A 26,240-nucleotide genomic window follows, 5' to 3' on the forward strand; every position below is an offset into this window, starting at 1 on the left:
TAGGTAAGTCCCCTGGGCCGGATGGGATTTATCCTAGGATTCTCTGGAAAGCTAAGGAGGAAATTGCAGAGCCTTTGGCTTTGATCTTTATGTCGTCATTGTCTACAGGAATAGTGCCAGAAGACTGGAGGATAGCAAATGTTGTCCCCTTGTTCAAGAAGGGGAGTAGAGACAACCCTGGTAATTATAGACCAGTGAGCCTTACTTCTGTTGTGGGCAAAGTTTTGGAATGGATTATAAGAGATCTAGAAAGGAATAATTTGATTAGGGATAGTCAATATGGTTTTGTGAAAGGTAGGTCGTGCCTCACAAATTTTGTTGAGTTCTTTGAGAAGGTGTCCAAAGAGGTGGATGAGGGTAAAGCAGTTGATGTGTATATGGACTTCAGTAAAGCGTTTGATGAGGTTCCCCATGGTAGGCTATTGTAGAAAATACGGAGGCATGGGATTGAGGGTGATTTTGCGGTTTAGATCAGAAATTGGATAGCTGTAAGAAGACAGAGGGTGGTGGTTGATGGGAAATGTTCATCCTGGAGTTCAGTTACTAGTGGTGTACCGCAAGGATCTGTTTTGGGGCCACTGCTGTTTGTCATTTTTATAAATGACCTGGATGAGGGCGTGGAAGGATGGATTAGTAAATTTGCGGATGACACTAAAGTCGGTGGAGTTGTAGACAGTGCGGAAGGAAGTTGCAGGTTACAGAGGGACATAGATAAGCTGCAGAGCTGGGCTGAGAGGTGGCAAATGGAGTTTAATGCGGAAAAGTGTGAGGTGATTCACTTTGGAAGGAGTAACAAGAATACAGAGTACTGGGCTAATGGTAAGATACTTGGTAGTGTGGATGAGCAGAGAGATCTCGGTGTCCATGTGCATAGATCCCTGAAAGTTGGCGCACAGGTTGATAGGGTTGTTAAGAAGGTGTACAGTGTGTTAGCTTTTATTGGTAGAGGGATTGAGTTTCGGAGCCATGATGTCATGTTGCAGCTGTACAAAACTCTGGTGCGGCAGCACTTGGAGTATTGCGTACAGTTCTGGTCGCCGCATTATAGGAACGATGTGGAAGCATTGGAAAGGGTGCAGAGGAGATTTACCAGGATGTTGCCTGGTATGGTGGGAAGGTCTTATGAGGAAAGGCTGAGTGACTTGAGGCTGTTTTTCGTTAGAGGGAAGAAGGTTAAGAGGTGACTTAATAGAGGCATACAAGATGATCAGAGGATTAGATAGGGTGGACAGAGAGAGCCTTTTTCCTCGGATGGTGATGGCGAGCACGAGGGGACATAGCTTTAAATTGAGGGGTGATAGATATAGGACAGATGTTAGAGGTAGGTTCTTTACTCAGAGAGTAGTAAGGGCGTGGAATGCCCTGCCTGCAACAGTAGTGGACTCGTCAACATTAAGGGCATTTAAAGGTTCATTGGATAAACATATGGATGATATTGGAATAGTGTAGGTTAGATGGGCTTTAGATTGGTTTCACAGGTCAGCCCAACATTGAGGGCCGAAGGGCCTGTACTGCGCTGTAATGTTCTATAACAATTGGCCTGAATGGGTCAAATCACTTTTTTTTTGGAAGGTTAAAGCCTCTAGACCATGTCTGTGCTGTGACATTGAAAATCTACAGGTAAATTCTCAGACTCTTGAAGCTGGTAGAAAGATTTGCATTTGTGATTATCTGTAAATAAGCACAAACTGTTTGTGATTTTTGGCTATATATCTCTAATCTTGCAATTTAAATCATTGGTTTTTCATTTTACTTTTTTCCAACTCCTCATTCTCAGAGTTTGAACTGGGTACGGAGACTCTGGTGCAAAATTACGATTTGAAGAGAAAATGTGTTGGCTCATCTCCCTCATTCTTACACACTTTCTCCATTTATATGACATTTATCTAAACAGTCCTATGTCAAAACAAAAAAAAGCACATGCTGCCTTCTCTCTGCATCTTCATCCCACCAGACCTGTCCTGCAGTGGGTTCCATTCTTTCTTTTCACTTTGACGTGTCCATGTCCTGTTGTTGCCTCTGGCTTTTGCATTATCATAGTTTGGATCTGCTTTCCTGAGGCAGCTTCTTGGCCCACTCTTGCCAGTGAGGTTCTGACTCCATTGCAATTCTTGCTGCTCAGCAGTTGTCTGTTTACTCACATTTTTATTATGGTTCTCTTTACCTGCATGTTGCATCACCAGACAACTGGACATTATTCATACCAACTGGATAGTATGAGTAATATATTTATCTGTCTGGTTGTCCAGCTCCTCAGCCACGCAGCCAATATGTCAATTTGTGGTGGCGTATCAAAGTAAAGACACTTGATGCTTAGCTGTAAGTAAATCGAGCACGTTTACCAGTACGCATACAGGGAGATAACTCATTTCTCATTCGTTCAAAGCATACATTTGTCATATTTGTTCAGCCAGTTGCCTGTTTCTGGCCTCCTTTTGTTCTGCATATCTTCCTGTGGCTACTCATTAGTTATCTTCCATGTTTCACTCCCTTCCCTTGGTCGTGTCTCGTGTTTCTCAATAACAAATTGCAATAATCAGCTGTTTATAGTACCAGCAGTCCCCATGTTTGTTATAAATTCCCATGGTTCCCCATATTGTCAAGTGTCCCATGATTACCCATTTCAAAACACCATTAGTCACACCCTGAAAATTATCTACTGTCACCTGCCAGTCGGCCCATTTCCTAACCAGGAAGTTTCATGAACTTTAACTTTAGGGAACGGCAGGTACAGCACAAATATTCCAATGGCTTGATAACCCGTTCAGGAGCAATCTCAAAACAACAGTTTTGAAGAGTACTGTTGAATGCCTGAAAGTATTTTTAGTAGCCATGTAGTCAAGGAGAAGTAAATGTGTGGTGTCTGAAAGCAAATCAATGCTGGTCTCAGACCGTTTTAACGTCTGGGAAAGCAAATCTTCATTGTGCCGCGTTCATGTGGTATATCTGTGAGGATATTGTGAAAGGTGGAGGTGGTTCTGGCCTGGTTAAATGATTTTATCTTTTGTAGTCAGGAAATTAATAACTTCAAAGATATTCTTTTTGTTTGCAGGGCATGTCCTGAATGTAGAGTGGTGGCCAGTTACTTCATACCGTACAAGTACTGGGTAGTTGATGAGCAGAAACGGAAACTTGTTGAAAAATTCAAAGCTGAAAAGAAGTAAGTTTGCCTGGTGGTATAACGCAAAATGGTATTTTAATCTGTGTTCTAATTGTCAAAATGCTACAGAATTGCACAAGCTTTTGTAAAAATATGACACTTAACCATTTACATTTTTAATTCCACTTCCTATTTAAGCCAATTTGATAGTCATGCAGAATTTGTTCTGAAGCAAGAGAGTAGCAAGGGAAAGAATAGGCCCACTCAAGGACAATGGAGGGAAGTTATGCGTGGAGCCACAGGAAGTGGGTGAGATCCTTAATGAGTACTTTGTATCAGTATTCGCCAAGGAGAAGGACATGATGGATGTTGAGGTCAGTGATAGGTATATGAACGCTCTAGAGAATGTCAATATATTGAAGGAGGAAGTGTTGAGTATCCTAAATTGCATTAAGGTAGACAAGTCCCTGGGGCTGGATGGGATCTATCGCAGGTTACTGTGGTGGCAAGAAATAGCTGGGGCCTTAATAGGTACTTTTGCATCCTCTTTGACCACAGGCGATGTTCCGGAGGACTGGAGAATAGCCAATGTTGTTCCCTTCTTTAAGAAAGGGAGCATGGACAATCCAGGAAATTATAGGCTGGTGAGCCTGACATCAGTGGTGGGGAAGATTTTGGAGAAGGTACTGAGGGACAGGATATATGCACATTTGGAAGAAAATGGGCTAGTTAGTGACGGGCAGCATAGTTTTGTACGGGGAAGGTCATGTCTCACCAACTTGGTTGAGTTTTTTTTTGAAGAGATAATTGAGGGAAGGGCTGTGGATGTAGTTTATAGGACTTTAGTAAGGCGTTTAACAAGCTCTTACATGGTACAAAAACTAAAATCACCTAAGATTCTGGGTGGGCTGGCTTGGTTATAGAAGACAGAGTAATGGTAGATGGGTGTTTTTCAGAATGGAGATCTGTAGCTAGTGGTGTTCCGCAGGGATCAGTGCTGGGACCTCTGTTTGTATATATGATCTGGAGGAAAATGTAGGGGGGCTGATTAGTAAGTTTGCAGATGACACGAAGATTAGTGGAGTTGCTGACAATGCCAGGGATTGTCAGAGGATACAACAGGGTATAGATGGATTGGAGATTTGGGCACAGAAATGGTGGATGGAGTTTAATCGGACAAATGCGAAGTGATGCGTTTTGGAGGATCAAATTTAGGTGTGAATTATACTATTAAATGGCAGAATCCTTAGGAACATTAACATACAGAGGGATCTGGGCGTGCAGGTCCACAGTTGTCTCAAAGTGACAACATAGGTGGCCAAGGTGATTAAGAAGGCATATGGCATTCATTGATAGTCATGCAGAATTTGTTCTGAAGCTGGGGTATTGAGTATAAGAGTTGGGAAATCATGTTGCAGTTATATAAAACCTTGTTTCGGCTGCATTTGAAGAATTGCATGCAATTCTGGTCACCACACTACTTACTGGGAGGATGTGGAAGCTTTTGGAGAGAGTGCAGAGAAGGCTCACCAGGATGTTGCCTGGTCTTGAGGGCATTGACTATGAGGAGAGGTTGAATAAACTGATTGTTTTCACTGGAAAGACGGAGGCTGAGGGGAGGTCTACAAAATTGAAGCATAGACAGAGTGAATAGTCAGAGGCTTTTCCCTAGGATGGAGGTGTCAATTACAAGAGGGTACAGGGTAAGTTTAAGGCAGATATGCGGGGGGAGTTTTTTATGCAGAGAGTGGTGGGTTCCTGGAACGTGCTGCCAATGGAGGTGGTGGAAGCAGGCACATTAGCAACATTTAAGAGGCATCTGGATGGGTATATGATTAGGGAGGGAATAGAGGACTATGGACCGGTGCTGGAGTGTGGTGGCTAGGGGATTTTCACAGTAGCTTCATTGCAGTGTTAATATAAGCCTACTTGTGACATTAATAAATAAACTTATTCTTCTGCCTTACTAAGTTTCTTCTTCCTACTGACATCATTTGAGAGTTGTTAGTATTGGAAATATTACCTAAAGAGATCTTTTTGAACTGGAAGTGCCTTTTTCTCTCCAAAAAGTAGCTCTTACAGTGCTCCTCAAGACGAGCTTGCTATCAGATAAAAATTCCAGGACAATTTTGATGACTTCAACCCGGTGCCTAGTACCAGCTTGGCTAAGTTGTATACTAGTCATAGATTGTGGATTGAAGCTCAGTTCAAAAAAAAACGGGTGATACAGCACTCCATCAACTTTCCAAAGTATCTGAAGTGCTATTGTTTGGGAAAGATATTTTGAGACAAAGTTTGTCTGGTTTTTCCAGTGAATGACGACACTCGGAGACCCCTTCCCAGAGAGACAAGAAGGGTTATTCTGGCAAAGTGTAAGGGAGAGTGACTGATAGTAATTTAGTTCTGAAATTCTTCAAAGCAGTTGGGAACAATTGAGTTGCATCTAACAACTGATTCTTTTTCACAGAAAAATACACTGCAAGTTTTTTTTACGAAGTAACGGCAGATGTCCTTTTAAATCTGAGTGCATTTACTTGCATGAGTTTCCAGAGGGATATCGACCTACCCCACGTCGACAAAGGAGGCCGAGGGATAGTGTAAGAGCATACTATATATTACAACATAAGTGCTGGTGTGTTTAATGACAGGATAACATTATCAAACCATCTCCGGGACTAAAAAAGGGGACCTGCAGTAAGTTGAGTCTTCAACCCTGTGGAATGTAATAATGACACCAAGAATCGGCATAATGTTAATTTCCAAAATTAAAACTTAAAGAATTGAGGATTAATTTCGAACTCCTTGCTTTGTTTGTATCCAGGTTGAAACTGTTCGCCAAAGTGTGATGCTATTTGTTTTACATCCGAAATGGATAAATTCAATTTTTTTTTCTTGAATATCTGCAGTAATTTGAAATGCCGGACATAAATCCTGTTCATAAACACCAATTTCCCCCTTTTTTATTGAGCAACTTCCATACCATATTTATAATGTAGACCAGATTTGATAATGTTAATGGCTAACTCTTGTTGTTAGTGACAGGTTCTGGAAATCGGGTTCACTGCAGTAGAGTGAGGGGAGGGAGGTTGCCTTGGCTTCACACCTGCTTGAATGACTCTAGTTCAGCATCAGTAACTTGCCATCTTTTTAACTGGGGCGGGGGGAGCCTGCCCCATTTCTTGAGAAACTGTTTCTCGGGCAACTGAGGGGGGCACAAGTGACATACAAACTTTGTAGAATAAATATTTTAACCTCTTTCCTGTTTTGACCAATGAATTGGTCTAGTTAGACACTGGTTTACAAAGACTGAAAGCAGTAATATAACCGTCTTCTAAAGTTGTTACACCAAATGAGTTTCCTACTTTGTTATAATTGGAGCCATAAGAGTTCAAATACAAGTAATGTGAAACCACTCTAATCATTGGGTTATACTTATCTATTTCCTCTCTCGGCATCAATAACTTCTCATCCTTCATAATTGCAGCTTCCAGCTCAATGTTCCTATTCTCCCCTAAGCTCACTGCCCAAGAATCTTCTCCATGAGGAGCATGACACCAAGACATACAAGTAGATTGAGTCAAATGACCAAAGCTTGGCTTTAAGGAGTGCCTTCAAAGGAGGAAATGCGGTGGAGATATGTAGGAAAGAAATGCCAGAGATTGGGGCCTGGGCAACTGGCAGCACAGCTACCAATGGTGGAGTGATTAAAATCAGTGGTGCACAAGGGACCAAGAGGAGTGCAGATAGGGGATAGTGCAGTGGAACTGAGGGAGATTGGAGATGGGGAGAGTTGAGGCCATTGGAGGAATTCAAAACGAGGATGAGTGCTTCAGAATTGAGATGTTGTTTGGCATGGAGCCAAAGCAGGTCCAATATCACAGGGATGATGGGGAATGGGACTTGGTGTGAAAGGCAAGGGCGGAACAGCTTTGACCTCCAACTTGGGGAGGGTAGAATGTGGGTGATCAGTCGGGAGTGTTGGAATAGTTGAAGGTAGAGGTGTTTAAGGTTTCAGCAGCAGGTAAGCTGAAGTGGGGGTGAAGTCAGGCAGTGCGACAGTCGAAATCAGTCATCGTTATGACATGAATGAGCTGGGAAGCTGCTCGTGGGGTGATTGCAAACAGACTAGCCTAATCTCGACTGTTGTCATGATGTAGGATAGAGCTGGGTAATGGAGTTTGGAGTGGGGTTTGATTGCTATTGCTTCAGTCTTTCCAATGTTTAATTAGGACATTTTTGCTCATCCAGTATTGGATATCAGATGAGCAGTCTGATAATTTTAATAACAGTGGAGGAGTCTAGAGGTGAGGTAGAACTCGAAGTGCAAATGAGTGCGTGTTTGCGTCATGATGCTGAGGGGCAGCATGCAAATGAGAAATCTGGAGTGAGGATCTTTGGGGAACGCCAGAATTAATCATGTGGCAGGAGGAAGAGAAGCTCATGCAAGTGATTCTATGAATACCATTGGATAAGAATGGAATAAGGTGAAAACAACTGACAGTGGAGAGGCAATAGAAGAGGATTGTGTGGCCATTTTGCAGGTTGAGAAGATAAAGGAAAGTCTACCATGGGTTTTTCTGGCGCTGCCAGTATTTATTGCTCATCCCTATTGCTGTTGAACTCATTGGCTTGCTGGAGCATTTAAACTGCATTGCTGTGGGTCTGGACTTGCGTGTAGACCAGATAAGGATGGCAACTTTCCTTCCCTAAAGGGACATTAATGAACTAGATGGTTAGGGACATTAGTGACCCTGATGTTTTTTGACCATCTACGATAGTTTCGAAGTAATCACTCCATTTTTAATTCCAGATTTTTATTGAGTTCAAATCCCACCATCTGCTGTGATAGGATTTGAATCCTGGGACCCAGAGTATTACCCTGGCTCTCTGGATTATTAGGTTCAGTGACCTTTTTGCCACTGTCTCTGTGGTCCTCATGATCACATGGGATGTCATTTTGTGACACATTGCAGGGGAAGTGTCCAAAGGCAAGATAATTGGGATTTTGAAAGTGAATAATTGGTGGATAGTTTTTTTCCAGGGTAGATATGGAAGAAGGTAGAAATGGGGTGTAAGTAGGAAGTGATCAGAGATGTTTTATCTGTAATTATGTTGAGATTAGCAATACTTGAGATAACCAAGTCAAGAGTGTCGCCATGAATTTAGATGGAGTTTCGTATGGAAAGATTTGGAGAGGATTCTTAGGCAGTGAGCTTGGGAGACAACTTACTGTGTTGAGGTGGAGGCTGAATTCAAAGGATGTGAAGAAAGGAAGCATTGAAGAAAAGTGAATTAAAATTTTAGGTAATTGGAAAATGACCAGAGAGGAGCTGACATTTTAAAAAATCATTGGCAGTTTATGACCTGGAATACACGACCTGAAAGATTCCATATGAGAGGAGATGAAAGAGCAGCTTTTTGGGGGGTGGGGGAGTGGATACTTGTTTTAAAGCAAGCACAAATAATGGCTAGGTCTGTGTACCTTGCTGTGGTGTCAAGCTTCTGTGCTGCTTTGTAAATCAACTTTGGCAGTGCAGCAAATGATTACATGTGGTTCATACCTCAATGATAAACAGCAAGGTCTGCCATTTCCCCTGTCCACAGATTGCAGTCGCATGCTGGCACTGTGGGGCAGAAGCTTGGCGTCACCAGGGTAGCTAACAAGTGAAGGAAATTAATATGATCAGTTTCTGTTTGACTTTAGGTTGGAAGAGTTGAACAACTGGCTCTTTAAAATCTTGGCTTTAACCACATCTTGTTGTATGTTCCACAGTCTCCGTTGGGAATTATGTGGGAAGATGATGATTGTGATGATGACGACTACGACCATGCCCTTCATCTCCTTGGTATTCTTTCCCTCAATGATACGTTTTTAGAGAATTTGGCCCATTTTCAGTACGAACTCTTTGATTCGGATCTGTCTGATTTTATTGATGATGATGATTCTGATGATTCCGATGATTAAGATGGCTTTGTGCCATTGTGTCTTCTGTAGGAAGCAGTGCTCCTGCATACAGCAGGTAGAATATTGATATTTTGGCAGTTGCAGGTAGCAGGCTAAACCATACAGTTAGGCATTTGTAACTAAAGTCTGTTTACACTGATCTCTAATGCAAGTGCAGTTAATTTGTTTTCTTGCACTAGTTGCACTGTGACAGTCTAGATAAGCAACTATTCTTTGCTGAATCCTGTAGATGCAGCTGCTCAAACCCTTTAGGCTAGAGATGTAAAGAGTGACAAATGAAATGCATCTAAATGATTTGAGCAATTCATTTTGATTTTTGAAATTGGACTTTGGGGATTGATTATTCTGAATTCTGTGATCATTGTGATTAACATTCACTTGGGAATTGGCTATTTTACCAAACTCTGTAGATGTTTTGACTGCAGGTGAACTGATTATGTACTAAGAGTTACTAAACCAAATATAGAAAGTGGAATAATATAGGTTCAGTAGAACTGGAATGTAAAATTTATCTCCTCCTGTCATCCACTAATTAGGGTGAGTGCATATTTAACATGGGGATCAATGGCAGTTTGACATTTTGTAACTTGATCAAGCTGTTATTGCTTAATTGGTGGGAATGTTTTTTTATAATATTTGTGCTAACAATGACCAAATAAAACCTTTTTCTAAATAGTTTTGTGTTCAGTTCTTGCATTTTCTCTTCCAGACATTCTTGTCTGGTCTGTGCGCTTTGGAAAGTCATAAACACATGTTGATGAGGTCCTAAAGCCGGAACTTGGTGGATATCTGTTAATAAAAACGACAGCAGCAAATAGCTATGAAGAAAGCAGAAAATCTTTCTTTGCTATCTGAAACTAAGCCAGGTGCCATGGTGAGATTTGAACTCGTGTTCCCCAAAGAATTTGATCTTCTGGAATACTAGTCCAGAGCCTCTACACAATAATGGAGAATGTGTGAACACATTCTCTCGGAATGTGTGAACATGTTGGGTGGGATTTTATGGCCTCTCTCGTCCCAAAACCCGAGGTCAATGGACCTTCCCCCTCACCCACTCTTGATTCCCATGGTGGGTGGTTCGCTAAAATTCCAGCCATTCTCTCTGTCTAAGCCATACTGCAAGTCCAAATGATCTTTGGTCATTTGTGTAGCACTCGGCAGAATCAGGATTAGAGCCGTTTAAATGTCCAATTTTGGATTCACATGCTTACAAAAGCAGAGCATACTAAGCTCATTGAGTAGTCAGTATCTGCCTGTTGCAAATGGATGAAGGGCCCTGCTATTTGATACGATCCACCAGACATTGGGAACCATGGTCTACATACTTAGCATCGCACTAGCACTGAAATTCCTGTACCACCTTTCACTCATTTGTGTAGTAGGCAGTATGTCCCTTTGGTTTCACTGCAGGATTCTGCTAGGGAAATGCCTGTATGGTAGCAGTGTGAAATGGTTTGCTTCACCTGTTGCTCAGATTTTTGAGTCTTTACTCTTCCAGGGTGATCTGATGTAGACTGGCCACTTTTCCGAACGGACAGTGGCAGCCTTGAGCCCGTTCACAAGTTTGAGTAATATTCGGTGAAAATCGGTCTGACCAGGGTAGCCATGAAGGGCCCTATTTCAGCATCCAGATTGCACAGTGAGCTTGGGTCCTATTTAGAAGATTGCTGATGAGGCCAGTCTTGTAGCGTGTGGAACTGTAGGAACCCCAATGCTCATGCAGGCAGTCTTTGACTCCATGAGTTCCAGTTAATGAACGGCACTTAAGTTATAAATCAATGCAATGTGAGCAAACCAGTTCAAAGATTCATATGTGCTCGTTGACATTTCACTGACTGAAGGTGATCAGTTGCTATTTTACTTTGGTGAATCTTGGTTTCCAAACCTTTTAAATTTTATTGCTATATTGTTTATAATTGATTTTGAGGGCAAAATGTTGGGATATTTTAGTGAAAATAGGCTATTAGATTTTGATTCGGGGACCAATCCCTGCTTTATAACATTGTTGTTATGGGGAAAATTGGTTTTGACTTGCAACATTTCAACTTGGGATACGATTTTCAGGAACCAATTATGAGGTAAGTCTGAGCATTACCTGTATTCATTAGTGAAGAGCTTGCAGAGAACCAACTGCCAGATCTCTCCACCAGCACATCAAGGAAAGGGCTAATTCGACTGTTCCATTACAAATGTGAATTTGAGCCCATTGAGGTGTGTAAGGAAATATGTAGATATATTTGCAATATTTAGGGAACTACCATTTATTTGGACATGCATTTTATCGTTAACACTGAATTCAACTGTATGAGTTGCTGAGTTCATAAATCGATCAATGCAGAGTTTCCCAAACCTTTTCAGCCATAGTCTTTTTGATCTTGAGTACTGGCAGAAACATTCTTATATTGAAGAATTAAACCACACAATTATTACTATTGTGCACTAAATACAAACGTACCAAACATTTAAACGATTCTTCTCTGACTTGTCTATACATTTATGGTTAAAGTTCTCTTACTCAACCCAAGTCTTTTTGTCATTTTTAATGGGATGGGTGATTTGCTCAATTCATAATATGGGTGAGGGGAGCGCTGCGGGTGTTGCTGGGGAGCTGGATTTTCATTGCGGACATGCGCGCGCACATCTCTCTCTCATGTTCTTCTTGGTCCTTGTAGCTCTGGCATGGCACTCTGGGATGTTCCCTGGAACCCAGTTTGGGAAACTCTGGTTTAATGAATGGTGCTGCCAAACTGCTTCTGCTGAGTTTAGTGTGTGTGTGTTTAGGGTACTGTCATCCAATTGCGATTGTTAAAAAAATAAATTTGTACATCGCGAGCAGTGTAGGACATGCTGTAAATTTGTAACCCAATACCAATCTGTTCAATCTTTTTTGTTCATTTGTGGGATATGGGTGTCGCTGGCTGGGCCATCCCTAACTGCCCTTCATTTCAGAGGGCATGTGAGTCAACCACATTGTTATGGGTCTGGAGTCACGTGTAGGCGAGACCAGGTAAGGACGGCATATTTTCTGCCCTAAAAGACATTAGTTGAGCCAGATGAGGTTTTATAACAATGGTTTCATAGTTATTAGACTTTTAATTCCTGATTTTTATTGAATTCAAATTTCACCAGCCAGGGTGGGATTTGAACCCAGGACCCAAGAGCTGTGTGTCTGGATTACTAGTCCAGTGACAATACCATGATGTCACTGCCTCCTGCGTCAATGCTTGTTTGATCATGGGACTCTCCTACTTATCACTTAGCATTGCCACTAGGAAATGAATGCTGGCAACAACCTTGGGTCAAATTCACTAAATAGTTTCTTGATCTTAACATGAATTTCACATTTGGTGTGATGCCAGAATGTATGTCTCAACATCTGGTGGATCATATCAGCACCACATCCCTTTAGTTGTTCGCAGCAGGCAAAGTGCTGAACACATTCGACTATCTTTTGTTTGTAAAATTTTGAATAAATTGTTCGATTGGACAACACTTACTGAACAATCCTGATTGTCATAAGAATTAGACTGATAACCAATTTAAGATCATCAATGGGGCTTGCTGTGTGGCTCACTTACAAGGGCTTGAAACTATGTATATTCACGTACATGATCCACCTCTGCAAATAACAGCAATTGCTCGGAGGATGGCAAAGTGGTTAGCGCTGCTGCTTCAGTGCCAGGGGCTCGAGTCACTGGGCAGTCTACATGTTCTCTCTGCCTTTATGGGTTTCAACCCAGTCTGAAAGACATGTTGGTTAGGTGCTTTGGCTATGCCAAATTCTCCCTCAGTGTACCCGAACAGGCACCAAAGTGTGGCGACTAGGGAACTTTCACAGCAACTTCATTGCACTGTTAATGGAAGCCTACTTGTGACATTAATAAACTTAAACATTCTCCTGTTCATTACCCAGGATAATGCCTTGACCAGTGTACCTTGGTGCAGGCCTTTCCAATTCTGAGATTTGCAATCCAATCTTCACTCTTTTTGACGAAGCTATGGAGCACCTAACCTCATCTCTGTGGCATGTCAAAATGTTTGCTGACACTGTTGTATTATGGTGCATTTAATTGTGAAAAAGAGCCATAAAATTACTCTCAATCGAATAATGGCAGCTCTTGCACCTGCATTGATGCTGTAACTATAAATGTTACACTCAGACTGAGCCATTTTCTACAGCACTATTTGGTACTTTTTGAAGTCACAGCAACCCTGGGGATGTTACAGTTGGGATGTACGTCTGAGGATTGGCTCTGGTTAGACCCCATTTGAAGTATTGTGAGCAGTTTTGGGCCCCATATCTAAGGAAGGATGTGCTGGCCTTGGAAAGTGTCCAGAGGAGGTTCATAAGAATGATCTCCTGGAATGAAGAGCTTGTCGTATGAGGAACAGTTGAGGACTAATAATTGTTGGAGTTTAGAAGGATGAGGGGGGATTTTATTGAAACTTACAGGATACTGTGAGGCCTGGATAGTGGATGTGGAGAGGACTTTTCCATTAATAGAGGGCACAACCTCAGGCTAAAGGGACAATCCTTTAAAACAGATGAGGAATTTCTTCAGCCATAGTGGTGAATCTGTGGAACTCTTTGCCGCAGAAGGCTGTGGAGGCCAGGTCCTTGTCTTTAAGACAGAGATAAATAGGTTCTTGATCAATAAGGGGATCAGGGGTTATGGAGAAAAGGCAGGAGAATGGGGATGAGAAAAATATCAGCCAAGATTGAATGGTGGAGCAGATTCGATGGGCCGAGTGGCCTAATTCTGCTCCTGTGGTCTCATGATAGACAAGCGGAGATCTCTTGCAGAAACTCAACCCTTAAATAAAAGTCAAAGCCTTCAGGACCCAGCCTCTGCACTATTATAATCCTTAATTTAGTCCTAGATTATACTGAGCACAATGGAAATGCGATTTCTGTTAATATAAAAATTTCAAATTGAAATGAAATGTGCTTCCTCTGTTATCTAAACGTGCCTTTCTTTCATCCACGTTAGTACTTCTCGGTGAAATTTGAGGGTCAACCACTTGAATTGATTTAAATTTTGCACATGCTGTTATTAGGGTGTTAGGAATGACATCTATGCCAGAATTCTACTGTCGCACCCACCATGGAATTGGAACGTGCAAGGGGTGGACAGTGGAAATGTCCGTTGACCTCATTCTCCAGTCTCAGGCTGAGTGAAGTTGTCAAACCCCACTCCTTGTTTTTGGAAGGGCTTTAGTGCAGCACAAATCATCAGATTTAATGATTTGCAACCAGCACTGTCTCTAAAGGGTTAACAGCTAATATACATCAATAGTCAAATCACATGGCTCTTGGAGCCTCCTGCGTATCTGTTCCTGTATATATATCGTTGTTAAATGGTTGGAAGTTCTCAGATACTTTGGGTGGAATTTTCCCATCCCACCCACCACGGGAATCATAGTGGGCAGGGCAGACCACGTAAAGGTCTATGGACCTCCGGCAGGATTTTCTCGTCTGGAGGCGAGTGCAGCTGGGACATCTCACCCCATGTTTCCAATGCTCTCTGTCAAACACACCCTGGCCCTGTTTCTGATACTGCTTTAACCATCTTCAAAATTACTCATTGACCATACAAATGATGGAATGCACTTTATTTCCAGGCTAAGTACAATTCATTGGCATAGGAACCTGCAGCAACACCAAGTGGTGAAAAGGTGCAACTACAGACATGTGGTGGAATAGCCAGCAACATACATTCATCAGATTGCATATTTTGAGATACATAAACAGTGCTATAGTGTCATAGTCCTCAATGTTATCATGTCCTTTATCCTGATAGTCTTCACCCATTTCAATTCTTGCTCTGGTTCTGTAGCATATACTCCAATCAAATTGGATGTGCAATAAATATCTCGTCACAACCCCTCTCCACATCCCATGTTTGTTTCCTCAGAAAACACTTCACGTTGCGACAATGTGTTTTAGTGCTGCCTGCATCGACTTCTTCAGAAATGTCTTGTGTAATGCCAGGGCACAGGACAGGATGTTCTTGTGCGCAGGTGTTATCTGGAAAAATAAATTTTAAAAAATCAATGTTTCCCAATCATTTCTTCAATTGGTTCCCTATTAGCTTTAGAAAAGGAGAAAAACTGATGGCCATCTGTCCCGACAGCGGTGGGGCTGGAGAGGCCTTTTCAGTCTGCCCTCACCTGGCAGGTACATTTTCTAACTGGAATCACTGGATAATAATTAGAAGGGGAAACCACATACCAGCTATTTTCCTGTAGCAATTGCGAGAAAAGAACTAATTCAGTTGCAGAGGTTAGCTAGATTTAGCCTTGTTGTGGAGCAGTTTATTGTACAAAATAATCTCAGGAGACCCAGTCCAGAATGATCGTTTATTAGCCAAGATGTTCACTAGGCAGGGTGTTTACTATCTCAAGTAATATCTGTTTTCCTTATCTCCCTTCAGCTCCTCTTAGTGTCTTCCCTGGTTCAGCCAGGTTAGCTAATTCAGGCTACCTAAATATTACATAGATCTCCAGGCATACCAGCTACTGATACTGGCCCTGAAGACGTCTTGTATCTACTGGTACTGCTTAGGCATGCATGCATTCAGCTGGCAGCGTCTGTCTTTTTGCCACATCAGCATATTAGCTGGGTGATGTTTCTACCCTCAGTGTGGAATGTTACTTAACTTTTCTAATACTGTGCTATATAGTTTTCAAAGCCCCCTAAAAAGTCTTCCGTAAGTTACCATCCCTTTTGATTGTAATCCTTTCACCCTTAAGATCCCTTAACAAAACCATGACTGTTTTTTCCCCCCAATAAATCGTTGTAATAGTCCATATTCCACGTTTATTAGTCTCCCTCTTACAGTCCAAAGTTAAATAAGCTTGGCTAACACCAGTCAAATTCTTCAGAGAAACCAGGCCAGAAAGGAAGCAGGAGTGCCCCTCGCAGCCCGGTGTATGCTTCCAGCTCCTGTTCCACCCACTCACTCCCTATCTACCCTGAGAAACCAGCCAGAAATCCACTCAGTAATGGAGCACCCACAATCCTATGGGGTAAGCAATCCTAAAGATTCACACTAAAATTAAAGCTAAATACTGCAGATGCTGGAAATCAGAAATAACAGGAAATGCAGGAACAATTCAGCAGGTCTGGCTGTATCTACAGAGACAGAAACAGAGTCAATGTTCCAAGTCCGCATGATTTCTGCAGAGCTGAAACGTTAACTCTGTTTCTCGCTGCACAGGTGAAGACTTTTTCCAGCATTTTCAATTTGTATCGCTAAAGATTCACAGTCCCCTGAGTGAAGAAACCTCTTCTCCACTCAGCCCCTTGTGCATGACACCTTATTGAATAGTTTTTGGAAATCCAAGTATACAATATCTACTGCCTTTCATCTACCGACTCCACTACTTTCCTCTCTCCATGCAATGTCCTTGTGTCTGAAAAGTAGAAGAGGCAGAGCCAAGCACTGCCTGAGTTGGTTCAAGGTGTTGAATCCATACCACTGGTGGTGATAAGCACCACATTCTAACAAAACAAGCCAACGACCCTAACACTACTGATTACATCCTGAAAAGGCTTAATAAATTTAGCAAACAAGAATTCCCTTTCATAAAACCACAGACTCTGCACGTTCATTATGTCTCCAGAACTTTGGAGATGGATAAGCAATGGGAGACGTGCGCCAGGACCCTGTGAGAGAATTGCCTGGAAGTTTGATCTAACGATGGGCTGATTCCCTGTGGCCCAGGACCCTCCGTGAACGTCTTCAACCCTGAGCTCAGCCTCAAGCCAGATGTGTGGGACCCATCTGCACTGTTAACCTGGAAGTGTTAGGACACTTGAAAGCCTAGTCTAACAACTGGGTAAGACCACATCCAAACTGCTGTCAAAGCATTCTACAAACATACTTCGCCAATTTGATTAGTTATTTTCTTAATGTTATAAGTGCTATACTTGTGTAGAATGTCTTTTAATCGCTATAAGACCAGTCTTTTTTATGACGGTTCGTATCTGCTTGGAAACAGTACCCACCATTTGAAAGGTCAACGCTTAAAACAGATTATATATTAGCCAAACATAATAATTAGTCAACCATTTGTATTCACATCACTTGAAAAGTTTCCAGTTCTTAAATGCTTTGTTTAATTGGCCAGAAGCTGTTTACTTACCGATGATATTGTCTGGGTGGAGTCTACACAAAAAACTGAGGAGCGTTTTCTTAAAAGTTTATTTAAATGAATATCACCATGCGTAATAATCCAGGAAGCTGAACTGGAATGCCCCAATTGTGTGTTTGGGTTGCCGAAATAGAATCCTACAGTGCAAATGGAGGCCATTTGGCCCATTGAGTCTGCATAAACTCTCCAAAACATCATCTTACCCAGGCCTCCCCCACCCGCCCAATCCTTGTAACCCCACGCATTTCGCATGGCCTATCCACCTAACTCGCACATCTTTGGACTGTGGGAGGAAACCAGAGCACCCGGAGGAAACCCACGCAGACAGGGGGAGAACGTGCAAACTCTACACAGTTCCTTGAGGCCAGAATTGAACCCGCTATGAGGCAGAAGTGCTAACCACTCTGCCGTCCTTAATGGCTATCCTATTCCTGCAGTTTTCTGATGGCTGCAGCTAGGGTAAGATTGGAGCTTGGGACGTTTGATCAAGTGTAGGATCTGACAATGAGCAAGTGCATTCAAGGAGCATTTCAAAAGAAGAAAAAAATCATACGGCAGCAAAGATTCCTTCAGCACTTAGCCTGCACAATTATCTGGTTGAGTACATTGATTGCCACGACTACAAAGTTAATATTTCATCCCCAACAATGCAACCCTTGGATTATAGTATTAAATTAATACAGAACATTAAACACAGGAATCTAAATTTGTCGGTGCGGCAGAACTGTGGGCATGGTGGCACAGTGGTTAGTACCAATGCCTCACAGCGCCAGGGACCCATTTGGATTCCGGCCTTGGGTTACCGTCAGTGTGGAGTTTGCACGTTCTCCCCACGTGTGTGGGTTTCCTCCGGTTTCCTCCCACACTCCAAAGATGTGCAGGTTAGGTGGATTGGCCAATGCTAAATTGACCCTTGGGGTGGAATTTTCCAGCTGCACTCGTCTCAACATCAGAAAATCCCACCTGAGATCAATGGACCGTTGCATGATCCGCTTTCACCCACTACGATCCCACAACGGGTGGGATGGGAAAATTCCGCCCTTAGTGTCCAAAGATGTGTAGGTTAGGTGGATTAGCCATGGTAAATGCAAGGGGTTACAAGGATAGGGCGTTTGGGAGGGTGACTCTTTTGGAGAGTCAGTGCAGAGTCAATGGGCCGAATGGCCTACGTCTGCACTGTAGCGGTTCTATGTCCAGAATGGTAGGTTTTGTTCAGTCACAAAGATGTTTCTCCATCCCAGGCGATTTTCTGGCCTTGGGTATCAGACACATTATTCAGTGGTCTCTGTTGTATATCCCAAAACCAAGTAAATAGCAGAAAAGCTAATGCGATCAATCACCAAACTCAGAAACATTTCAATTTTGAATGAGACCTGTGATGCCCAGCTCGGCTGGTAATGAGTAGGCAGCCATGTGCCTGCATTGCTACGGTTCAAACAACATGACATGATAGTTGCCACCTCGCCTACCACCCCACTTCAACCCTGGCAGGAAGGCCTTGAGGGGGAAAGTGGGGTGAGCAGAGAGTCAGCTGACTGTCACATTGCCCCCACCTCAACCCTCTTGAAAAATAAACCTGCCGCCAGAGTTCCCCCTCCCCCACACCGAGCTGAGTTGTGATACTCACGTAGATCTGGTACTTTGTAAGTACAGCCAGAACCACTTTGGCATATTTCACAGACTTGCTGAAAACTTCTGCATGCTGGCTCAGCTTTTGAACAAACTGCTCAAATATTTCAGACGTCACTTCCACCTATTAAGCAAAATAGAACGATAAGTGTTTCAATAGCAAACTGACTCCTTCAGCCAACACCATCAACACACAATATCTGGTCATTTATTCATTGCTGGACTTGAGATTTTGCAATTGTTGCTGCTGTATTTGTTACAAAACAGTGACTACAATAAAAAAAGTAACCTCTTCTGTATAAAGCAACTTTGAATGCCCTCGTGGAAGTGTAAGAGTTTCATAAACTTTATTTCTGTAAGTGGTGAACCATTTCAGAAGGACTGGATTGGCTGTGTTAAATTGCCCCCAGAGCTTTATTTCAGGCCGTCAGATTAGAAATGTTGCTCAGTTAAACTACAGTGTTGTGTGGTACCTCCAACTTGCCGTTACTATCACTCACCTTCCTCTCAAGTAATGCATGGACCACGGAAAGTATTTCCTCACTCCACATGATGGACAAGATGTGCCTGTAAGTATTTCACAGTAATTAGTAGGAAGAGCCAACACACAAAAATAAAGTCCCAAAAGATGATCCTCTTTCACCCTCAAAGTTCAATCTTCTCCCCACTTTAGAGCCCTCAGCACAGACTGCATTCTGCTTTCTGTATAAATATTACATGCCGTGCCTTCAGAACAAGAGATGAACTGATAGCGCAAATAGAAATTACTAAGTGCAATCTGATGGTCATTACAGAGACATGGCTACAGGATGACAGAGATTGGGACCTGATATTGAAGGGGACGTGACATTTAGGGAGATCAAGAAGAGGTGGAGGGGTGGCTCTGTTAATTAATTAGCAAAATAGAGTTCAGGAAACCAGGATATGCAAGTGAGAAATAATAAAAGTAAGATGAGAAATAATAAAAGTAAGAAGTCACTTGGAGTGGTATACAGGCTTTTCATTGTAACTGCACAGTAGGACAGAGAGTATAAGAGATAATGGGAGATTGGCTGAAAGGTACAGGGATAATCGTGGGGGTTTGTAATCTACATTTAGACTGAAAAATCAAAGGTGGCAGAGATGGGGGGTGGGAGTTTCCGGTTAGACTTGCCCCAAGACTGGAAAATCCCGCCGGAGGGTTAACAGACCTTTGCATGGTCTGTGTCCGCCGGCTATGATTCCCATGGCGGGCAGTTTGACCCTGGAGTTCATAAAATGTTTTTGCAATAGTCCCTTAGAACATCATGTTCTGGAGCCAACTAGCGAGCAGGCTATGCTAGACCTGGTCATAGAGGTTTACAGCATGGAAACAGGCCCTTCGGCCCAACTTGTCCATCCTCCCCTTTTTTTAAACCGTTAAGCTAGTCCCAATTGCCCGCATTTGGCCCATATCCCTCTATACCCATATAACTATCTAAATGCTTTTTAAAAGGCAAAATTGTACCCGCCTCTACAAATGCCTCTGGCAGCTTGTTCCAGACACTCACCACCCTCTGTGTGAAAAAATTGCCCTCTGGACACTTTTGTATTTCTCCCCTCTCACCTTAAACCTCTGCCCTCTAGTTTTAGACTCCCCTACCTTTGGCAAAAGATATTGACTATCTAGCTGATCTGTGCCCCTCATTATTTTATAGGCCTCTACAAGATCACCTCTAAGCCTCCAATGCTCCAGAGAAAAAAGTCCCAGTCTATCCAGCCTCTCCTTATAACTCAAACCACCAAGTCCAGGTAGCATCCTAGTAAATCTTTTCTGCACTCTTTCTACTTTAATAATATCCTTTCTATAATAGGGTGACCTGGACTGTACACAATATTCCAAGTGTGGCTGTACCAATGTTTTGTACAACTTCAACAAGATGTCCCAACTCCTGTATTCAATGTTCTGACCAATGAAACCAAGCATGCCGAATGTCTTCTTCACCACTCTGTCCACCTGTGACTCCACTTTCAAGGAGCTATGAACCTGTACCCCTAGATATCTTTGTTCTATAACTCTCCCCAACGTCCTACCATTAACTGAGTAAGTCCTGCCCTGGCTCGATCATCCAAAATGCATCACCTCACATTTATCTAAATTAAACTCAATCTGCCATTCGTCAGCCCATTGGTCCAATTGATCAAGATACCGTTGCAATCCTAGATAACCTTCTTCACTGTCCACTATGCCACCAATCTTGGTGTCATCTGCGAACTTACTAACCATGCCTACTAAGTTCTCATCCAAATCATTAATATAAATGACAAATAACAGCGGACCCAGCACCGATTCCCGAGGCACACCACTGGTCACAGGCCTCCAGTATGAAAAACAACCCTCTACAACCACCCTCTGGCTTCTGTCATCAAGCCAATTTCCCTGCAGTCCTCCTTAAACAAAGGCACAACATTTGCCACCCTTCAATCTTCAGGCACCTCATCCGTGACTATCAATGATTCAAATATCTCTGCTAGGGGACCCACAATTTCCTCCCTAGCTTCCCACAATGTCCTGGGATACACTTCATCAGGTCTCGGGGATTTATCTACCTTGATGTGCTTTAAGACTTCCAGCACCTCCTTCTCTGTAATATGTACACTCCTCAAGACATCACTATTTACTTCCCCAAGTTCCCTAACATCCATGCTTTTCTCAACAGTAAATACCTGGTATTAACTTCATAATGGAGTTACTCCGAGGTAGCAGTGATCATAATAGGATTGAATTTTATATTCAGTTTGAGGGAGAGAAGAGTACGTGCAAGACTAGTATTTCAAACTTAAATAAGGGAAATTATGAGAGCATGAACATAGAGCTAACTAAAGTGAACCAGGAAATCAGGTTAAGGGACAGGTCAGAACAGATGCAATGGCAAACATTTAAAGGTTTTTTTTTAAGAATGCACAGAATAAATACATTCCAAAGGGAAAGAAACATTCCAAAGGGAAGATCTAGCATCCGTGGTTAACAAAAAAAGTTAAGGATAGTATATTTAAAGAAAAAGCAGGTCAGAAGATTGGACAGAATGTAAAGAACAGCAAAGAATGACAGTTAAAAATTAGAGTACGAGTGAAAGATAACAAAAATATAAAGATAGAGTTTCTGTAGATAATTAAATAAGAAAATAGCTAACAAAATGAGTACTGATCCTATAGAAAGTGCATCTGGGTAATTGATAATGGAAAGTAGGAAATTAGTAGCTGTACCTTGTTAGTATCTGTCCTAACAAGGGACAATGAACATGGGAGGACATGAGGGGTTGATATACTACTGGTTAGAAATATAGCTATCATAATTGTGTCTGGAAGGTAATAAATAGAAAGAAATAAGTGCTTGGTGATATTATAATTAGGTAGACGTGCACAAGTTGTAATTGGACAACTATACTCTTATGCTTACATTATGAGGGGCATTTTCAGGATGGCCACCTTAACTAGTGGAGTGCCACAGAGATCAGTGCTAGGGCCACAATTATTTACAATATATATTGACTTGGATGAGGGAGGTGAATGTATTATTGTCAAGTTTCCGGATGACACAAAGACAGATGGGAAGGCAAGTGGTGAGGACACAAAGAGTCAACAAAGGGATATAGGCAGGTTAAGCGAGTGGGCAAAAACATGGCAAACGGAATATAATGTAGGAAAATGTGAAGTTATGCATGTTGGTAGGAAGAATAAAGGAGCTGAATATTATTTAAATGGAGAAAGACTGCAGAGACCTGCAGCTCAGAGAGATTTGGGGGTCCTCGTGCATAAATCACAAAAAGTTAGAACGCAAGTTCAGGTAATAGGGAAGACAAATGGAATGTTGGCTTTTATTTCAAAGGGAATGGAGTATATACAAGGCATTAGTTAGACCACACCCGGAATTGTGTGAAGAGTTTTGGTCCCCTTATCTAAGGAAAGATATAGTGACAGAGAAAGTTCACTAGGTTGATCCCAGGCATAGAGGGAGTCTGTTATGCGGAGAGGTTGAGTAGGAGAACTGTACTTACTGGAGTTAAGAATGAGAGCGACCTTATTGAGACATACAGGATTCTCAGGGGACTTGACAAGGGAAATGCAATTAAAATTGGAAATGCTGAAGAGAATGGTGGCTTTTACAGCATGTGAAAGATTTTGTTCTTCTATTTCATTACCTGCATGGATAGTTTCAGATATGTTCTGAGAGAGAGGAATATACATGATATACATGCAACGTAAACTTTAATTATCAATAGAGTAACTCAACCCAAAAGTCACTGTTAGATGTTCTGGTTCAAGGCAGTCTTCTGTAAGTCTGCAAATCAGCTCCACTTGAATATATCCTGTAAAGAACACAGAAACATAAAACCGTAGGCAAAAGCAAATACTGTATTTCAGTACAATGTGAGATACAGAACAAAACTTTATGGTTACTGATGAGGTGATCAAGACTGAAATTTCTTTCTCCCTCCATGGATGCTGCCAGACCTGCTGAGTTTATCCAGCATTTGCCGTTTTTAATGACAGACTTAACGTTTTGAGTCCGTATAACTTCTTCAGAGCTGAAGAGGGGTAGAAATGTGATGGATTATACAGGGGGAGAAGGGGTTGAAGGAGGTGGAGCAGAATAGAAGGTCGGGGAAAGCAAGACTAAAGAACAAGTGACAGATGGCCCTGTGGGGCAGGGTGATTGCACTGAGGCAAACAAAGGAAAGGGGTCAAGATGAAAGTTCAGTCTAAAGTTGGTGGAATCACTGTTGAGTTGTACAGACTTGAACTCAACATTAAGTTCAACTATTTTAAACTGTGAACTTTGTCCTCCATCTTGATCTTTTTCTCTGTTTGTCCCAATGCAAACTGCACCCCATTCCCTTACAGGGCCATCTGTCACTTGTTCTTCTGCTTTGCTTTCATTGAGCACTGACCTTTGTTCTATTAACACATTCTGCTATCTTACTATTGTGGCACTATCAGCACCTTATTTAGTCTTTAATGCTACCATTAACACCCCATTTGTCTTTTGCCCATGACATCTTTGTCAATCTCTCCTTAGCTCTCACCTATCCCTGACCTTCTATTCTGCTCCACCCTCTCCAACTATATAATTCATCACATTTCTATCCCACTTTAACTCTGAAGAAGTCATATGGACTCAATATGTTTCTCTCTCCACAGATGCTGCCAGACCCGCAGAGCTTATCCAGCATTTTCCGTTTTTATTTCAGATTTCCAGCATCTGCAGTATTTTGCTTTTGCATTACTGAAATTTGTCATAATGCACTTTTGCGCAGTGTGGAAAGATACAGATACGTGCCCACAATTGGGCTTTTAACCTTAGTCGGCCATCAGCAGAGCTTCAGAAAGAAGGTTTCAGAGTAAGATGAGGAAAGATTCAACAATGAGGGAAGATGCGCTCTGATTGTTAACTGCAGTGACACTGTAAACACATCTTTTAGATGGAATTTAACATTGATACAACAATCCAGAACAATGCAACCCTTAATGTGCCAACTCGGAGTACATTTCAACACCACCTAGTTGTTGATTTAAGAGTAGAATCATTGTGGAGGATGTTACTTCAGCAGATTTTACATTTATAACTGGTGACACAGATCATTTTAGAGATTGCAACTTCAATCGTATTAATTATTGAATTCGAAGATAACAGTGGCAGCCTATTGATACACATTGGATTTCTTTCAGAAGATAATATTTTGAGATACAATGCACGAGTAACTTGAGAAAAGATGTATACATGCAGTATGTTTTCTATAGCACAAACAGGTGATATTGGACCTACAATCCCCCAAAGCTTTGCTTTGTTGTGGGTTTACAGTTGCCTCATGTGTCTAGGTGTGTTGTAGACTAATAAGAGATTGATTGCTATTTGGATGGTTATATCATGCGACTGCCAGGATGGTAGCAAGTGAAATAGATGGACACCCGTCATCTCCCATCCATCAATTCCTACGTACTGCTCACGTGTCTTGTTCCACAGAGTACAGATTCCTAGCCACTATCATGCAGACAGCAAGGTGTAGATCAGTGCAGTGATAAACTGACTAGTCTTTCTGAAAGGGGAATTTTTTATGGCAAATATCAGTTTGATGCGCATTTCGAAAGCGGAAAAGACAAAGAGGAGTAAAATAATTTAAGCACAGACCATCAGTTCATGTGTGACTATAGTCGGGGCTATTTTACTCAGTCAAACCAGTGACAACAGTCCTTATCAGTACATCTCCTGTAGTCTTTCAAATCTGACCATACCTATGTCTGGAGTTTGAAGGAGGGGTCCAATCAGAGCACTGCAGGATGGACGTGCATATTTCTTGCAAAATGAAGTGATGGCAGCCATTAGAAAACGTGAGGCAGGCTCCGTCAACGAGAGTACCTATATACACAATCCACTTAGTTATTTCTTATTTACCCCCATCGACAAAGGCCGTACCCTTTTGCAAACACGATTCTACAGTTTCTGGTGCCTCATCTACTGGCCTTTCTTCATGTGTCAGTACAGAAAATGGGTGATGTGCTATTTGACAGTGGATGGCATCACAGTGCTGCATCCCTCTCCTCGTCACACTTTCAGCAGAGGATCACTGGATAGCAATGGACATATCTAATGTTAAACTGATTGCAATCAACTAATGCTCAGTGGCAATGACCTGGAACTCGCTGCCCACAGAAGCAGAGACGATCAATGGTCTCAAAAGGAAAATGGATGAACACCTGAGGGAATAAACTTACAGGCTACAGGGAGAGACAGAGGAATGGGAATGACTGGTTTGTTACACAGAGAACTGGCACTAACTGGATGGGCCGAAGGCCGTACTTTAATGGTGTAGAGGACTTATATTATTTAAATAGAGAAGGACTTCAGAAAGCTGCAGCACAGAGAGATTGGAGATCCTCATGCATAAATCACACAAAGCTCGCACTAATGTTCAGCAGGGAAGGCAAATGGAATGTTGGCCTTGATTTCAAAGGGAATGGAATATAAAAATAGGGAAGTCTTGCTGAAACTTTAAAGGCACTAGGAGAAAACACCTGGAATATTGTGAACAGACATGGTTTCTTTATCTAAGGAACAATATACTGGCATTGGAGGCAATCCAGAGAAAGGTTCACTAGGTTGATCCTGGATATGTAGGGATTTTCTCATGAGGAGAGGTTGAGTAGGTTTGAGCCTCATTGGTGTTTAGATGAATGAGAGGCGACCTTATTGAGACATTTAGGATTCTCAGGGGCTTGACAAGGTAAATGCTGAGAGGTTGCTTCCCCTTGTGTGAGAGTCTAGAACCAAGAGGGCATAAACTCAGAGTAAAGGGTGGCCCATTTAAAACAGAGATGAGGAGGAATTTCTTCTCTCAGAAGGTAGTGAATCTGTGGAATTATTTACCACAG

General features: G+C 42.1%; 2 protein-coding genes across 9 annotated transcripts in view; one reads left to right on the top strand and one right to left on the bottom strand.

The window, feature by feature from the left end:
* Positions 1 to 9,735, top strand: part of LOC144479195 (putative E3 ubiquitin-protein ligase makorin-1) — a 29,357-nt gene extending 19,622 nt beyond the window's left edge. The window contains exons 6-8 of the mRNA XM_078197838.1: positions 3,053 to 3,160; positions 5,568 to 5,697; positions 8,874 to 9,735. Of these exons, the coding sequence (XP_078053964.1) occupies positions 3,053 to 3,160; positions 5,568 to 5,697; positions 8,874 to 9,065 (430 nt within the window). The 3' untranslated portion in view covers positions 9,066 to 9,735. The remainder of the gene's footprint in view (positions 1 to 3,052; positions 3,161 to 5,567; positions 5,698 to 8,873) is intronic.
* A 4,929-nt stretch (positions 9,736 to 14,664) lies between these two features.
* The window catches only part of fance (FA complementation group E), a 42,963-nt gene continuing 31,387 nt past the window's right edge, over positions 14,665 to 26,240 (bottom strand). For all 8 annotated transcript variants that reach the window (XM_078197845.1, XM_078197839.1, XM_078197847.1 and 5 more), the window contains 5 exons: positions 25,104 to 25,227; positions 23,104 to 23,179; positions 19,352 to 19,418; positions 18,850 to 18,975; positions 14,665 to 15,093 (listed from right to left, as the gene is read on the bottom strand). In XM_078197845.1, coding sequence (XP_078053971.1) covers positions 14,989 to 15,093; positions 18,850 to 18,975; positions 19,352 to 19,418; positions 23,104 to 23,179; positions 25,104 to 25,227 — 498 coding nt within the window. In that variant the 3' untranslated portion in view covers positions 14,665 to 14,988. The remainder of the gene's footprint in view (positions 15,094 to 18,849; positions 18,976 to 19,351; positions 19,419 to 23,103; positions 23,180 to 25,103; positions 25,228 to 26,240) is intronic.

Source organism: Mustelus asterias, chromosome 25, assembly GCF_964213995.1.
Source record: "Mustelus asterias chromosome 25, sMusAst1.hap1.1, whole genome shotgun sequence".
Classification (NCBI taxonomy): Eukaryota; Metazoa; Chordata; class Chondrichthyes; order Carcharhiniformes; family Triakidae; genus Mustelus; species Mustelus asterias.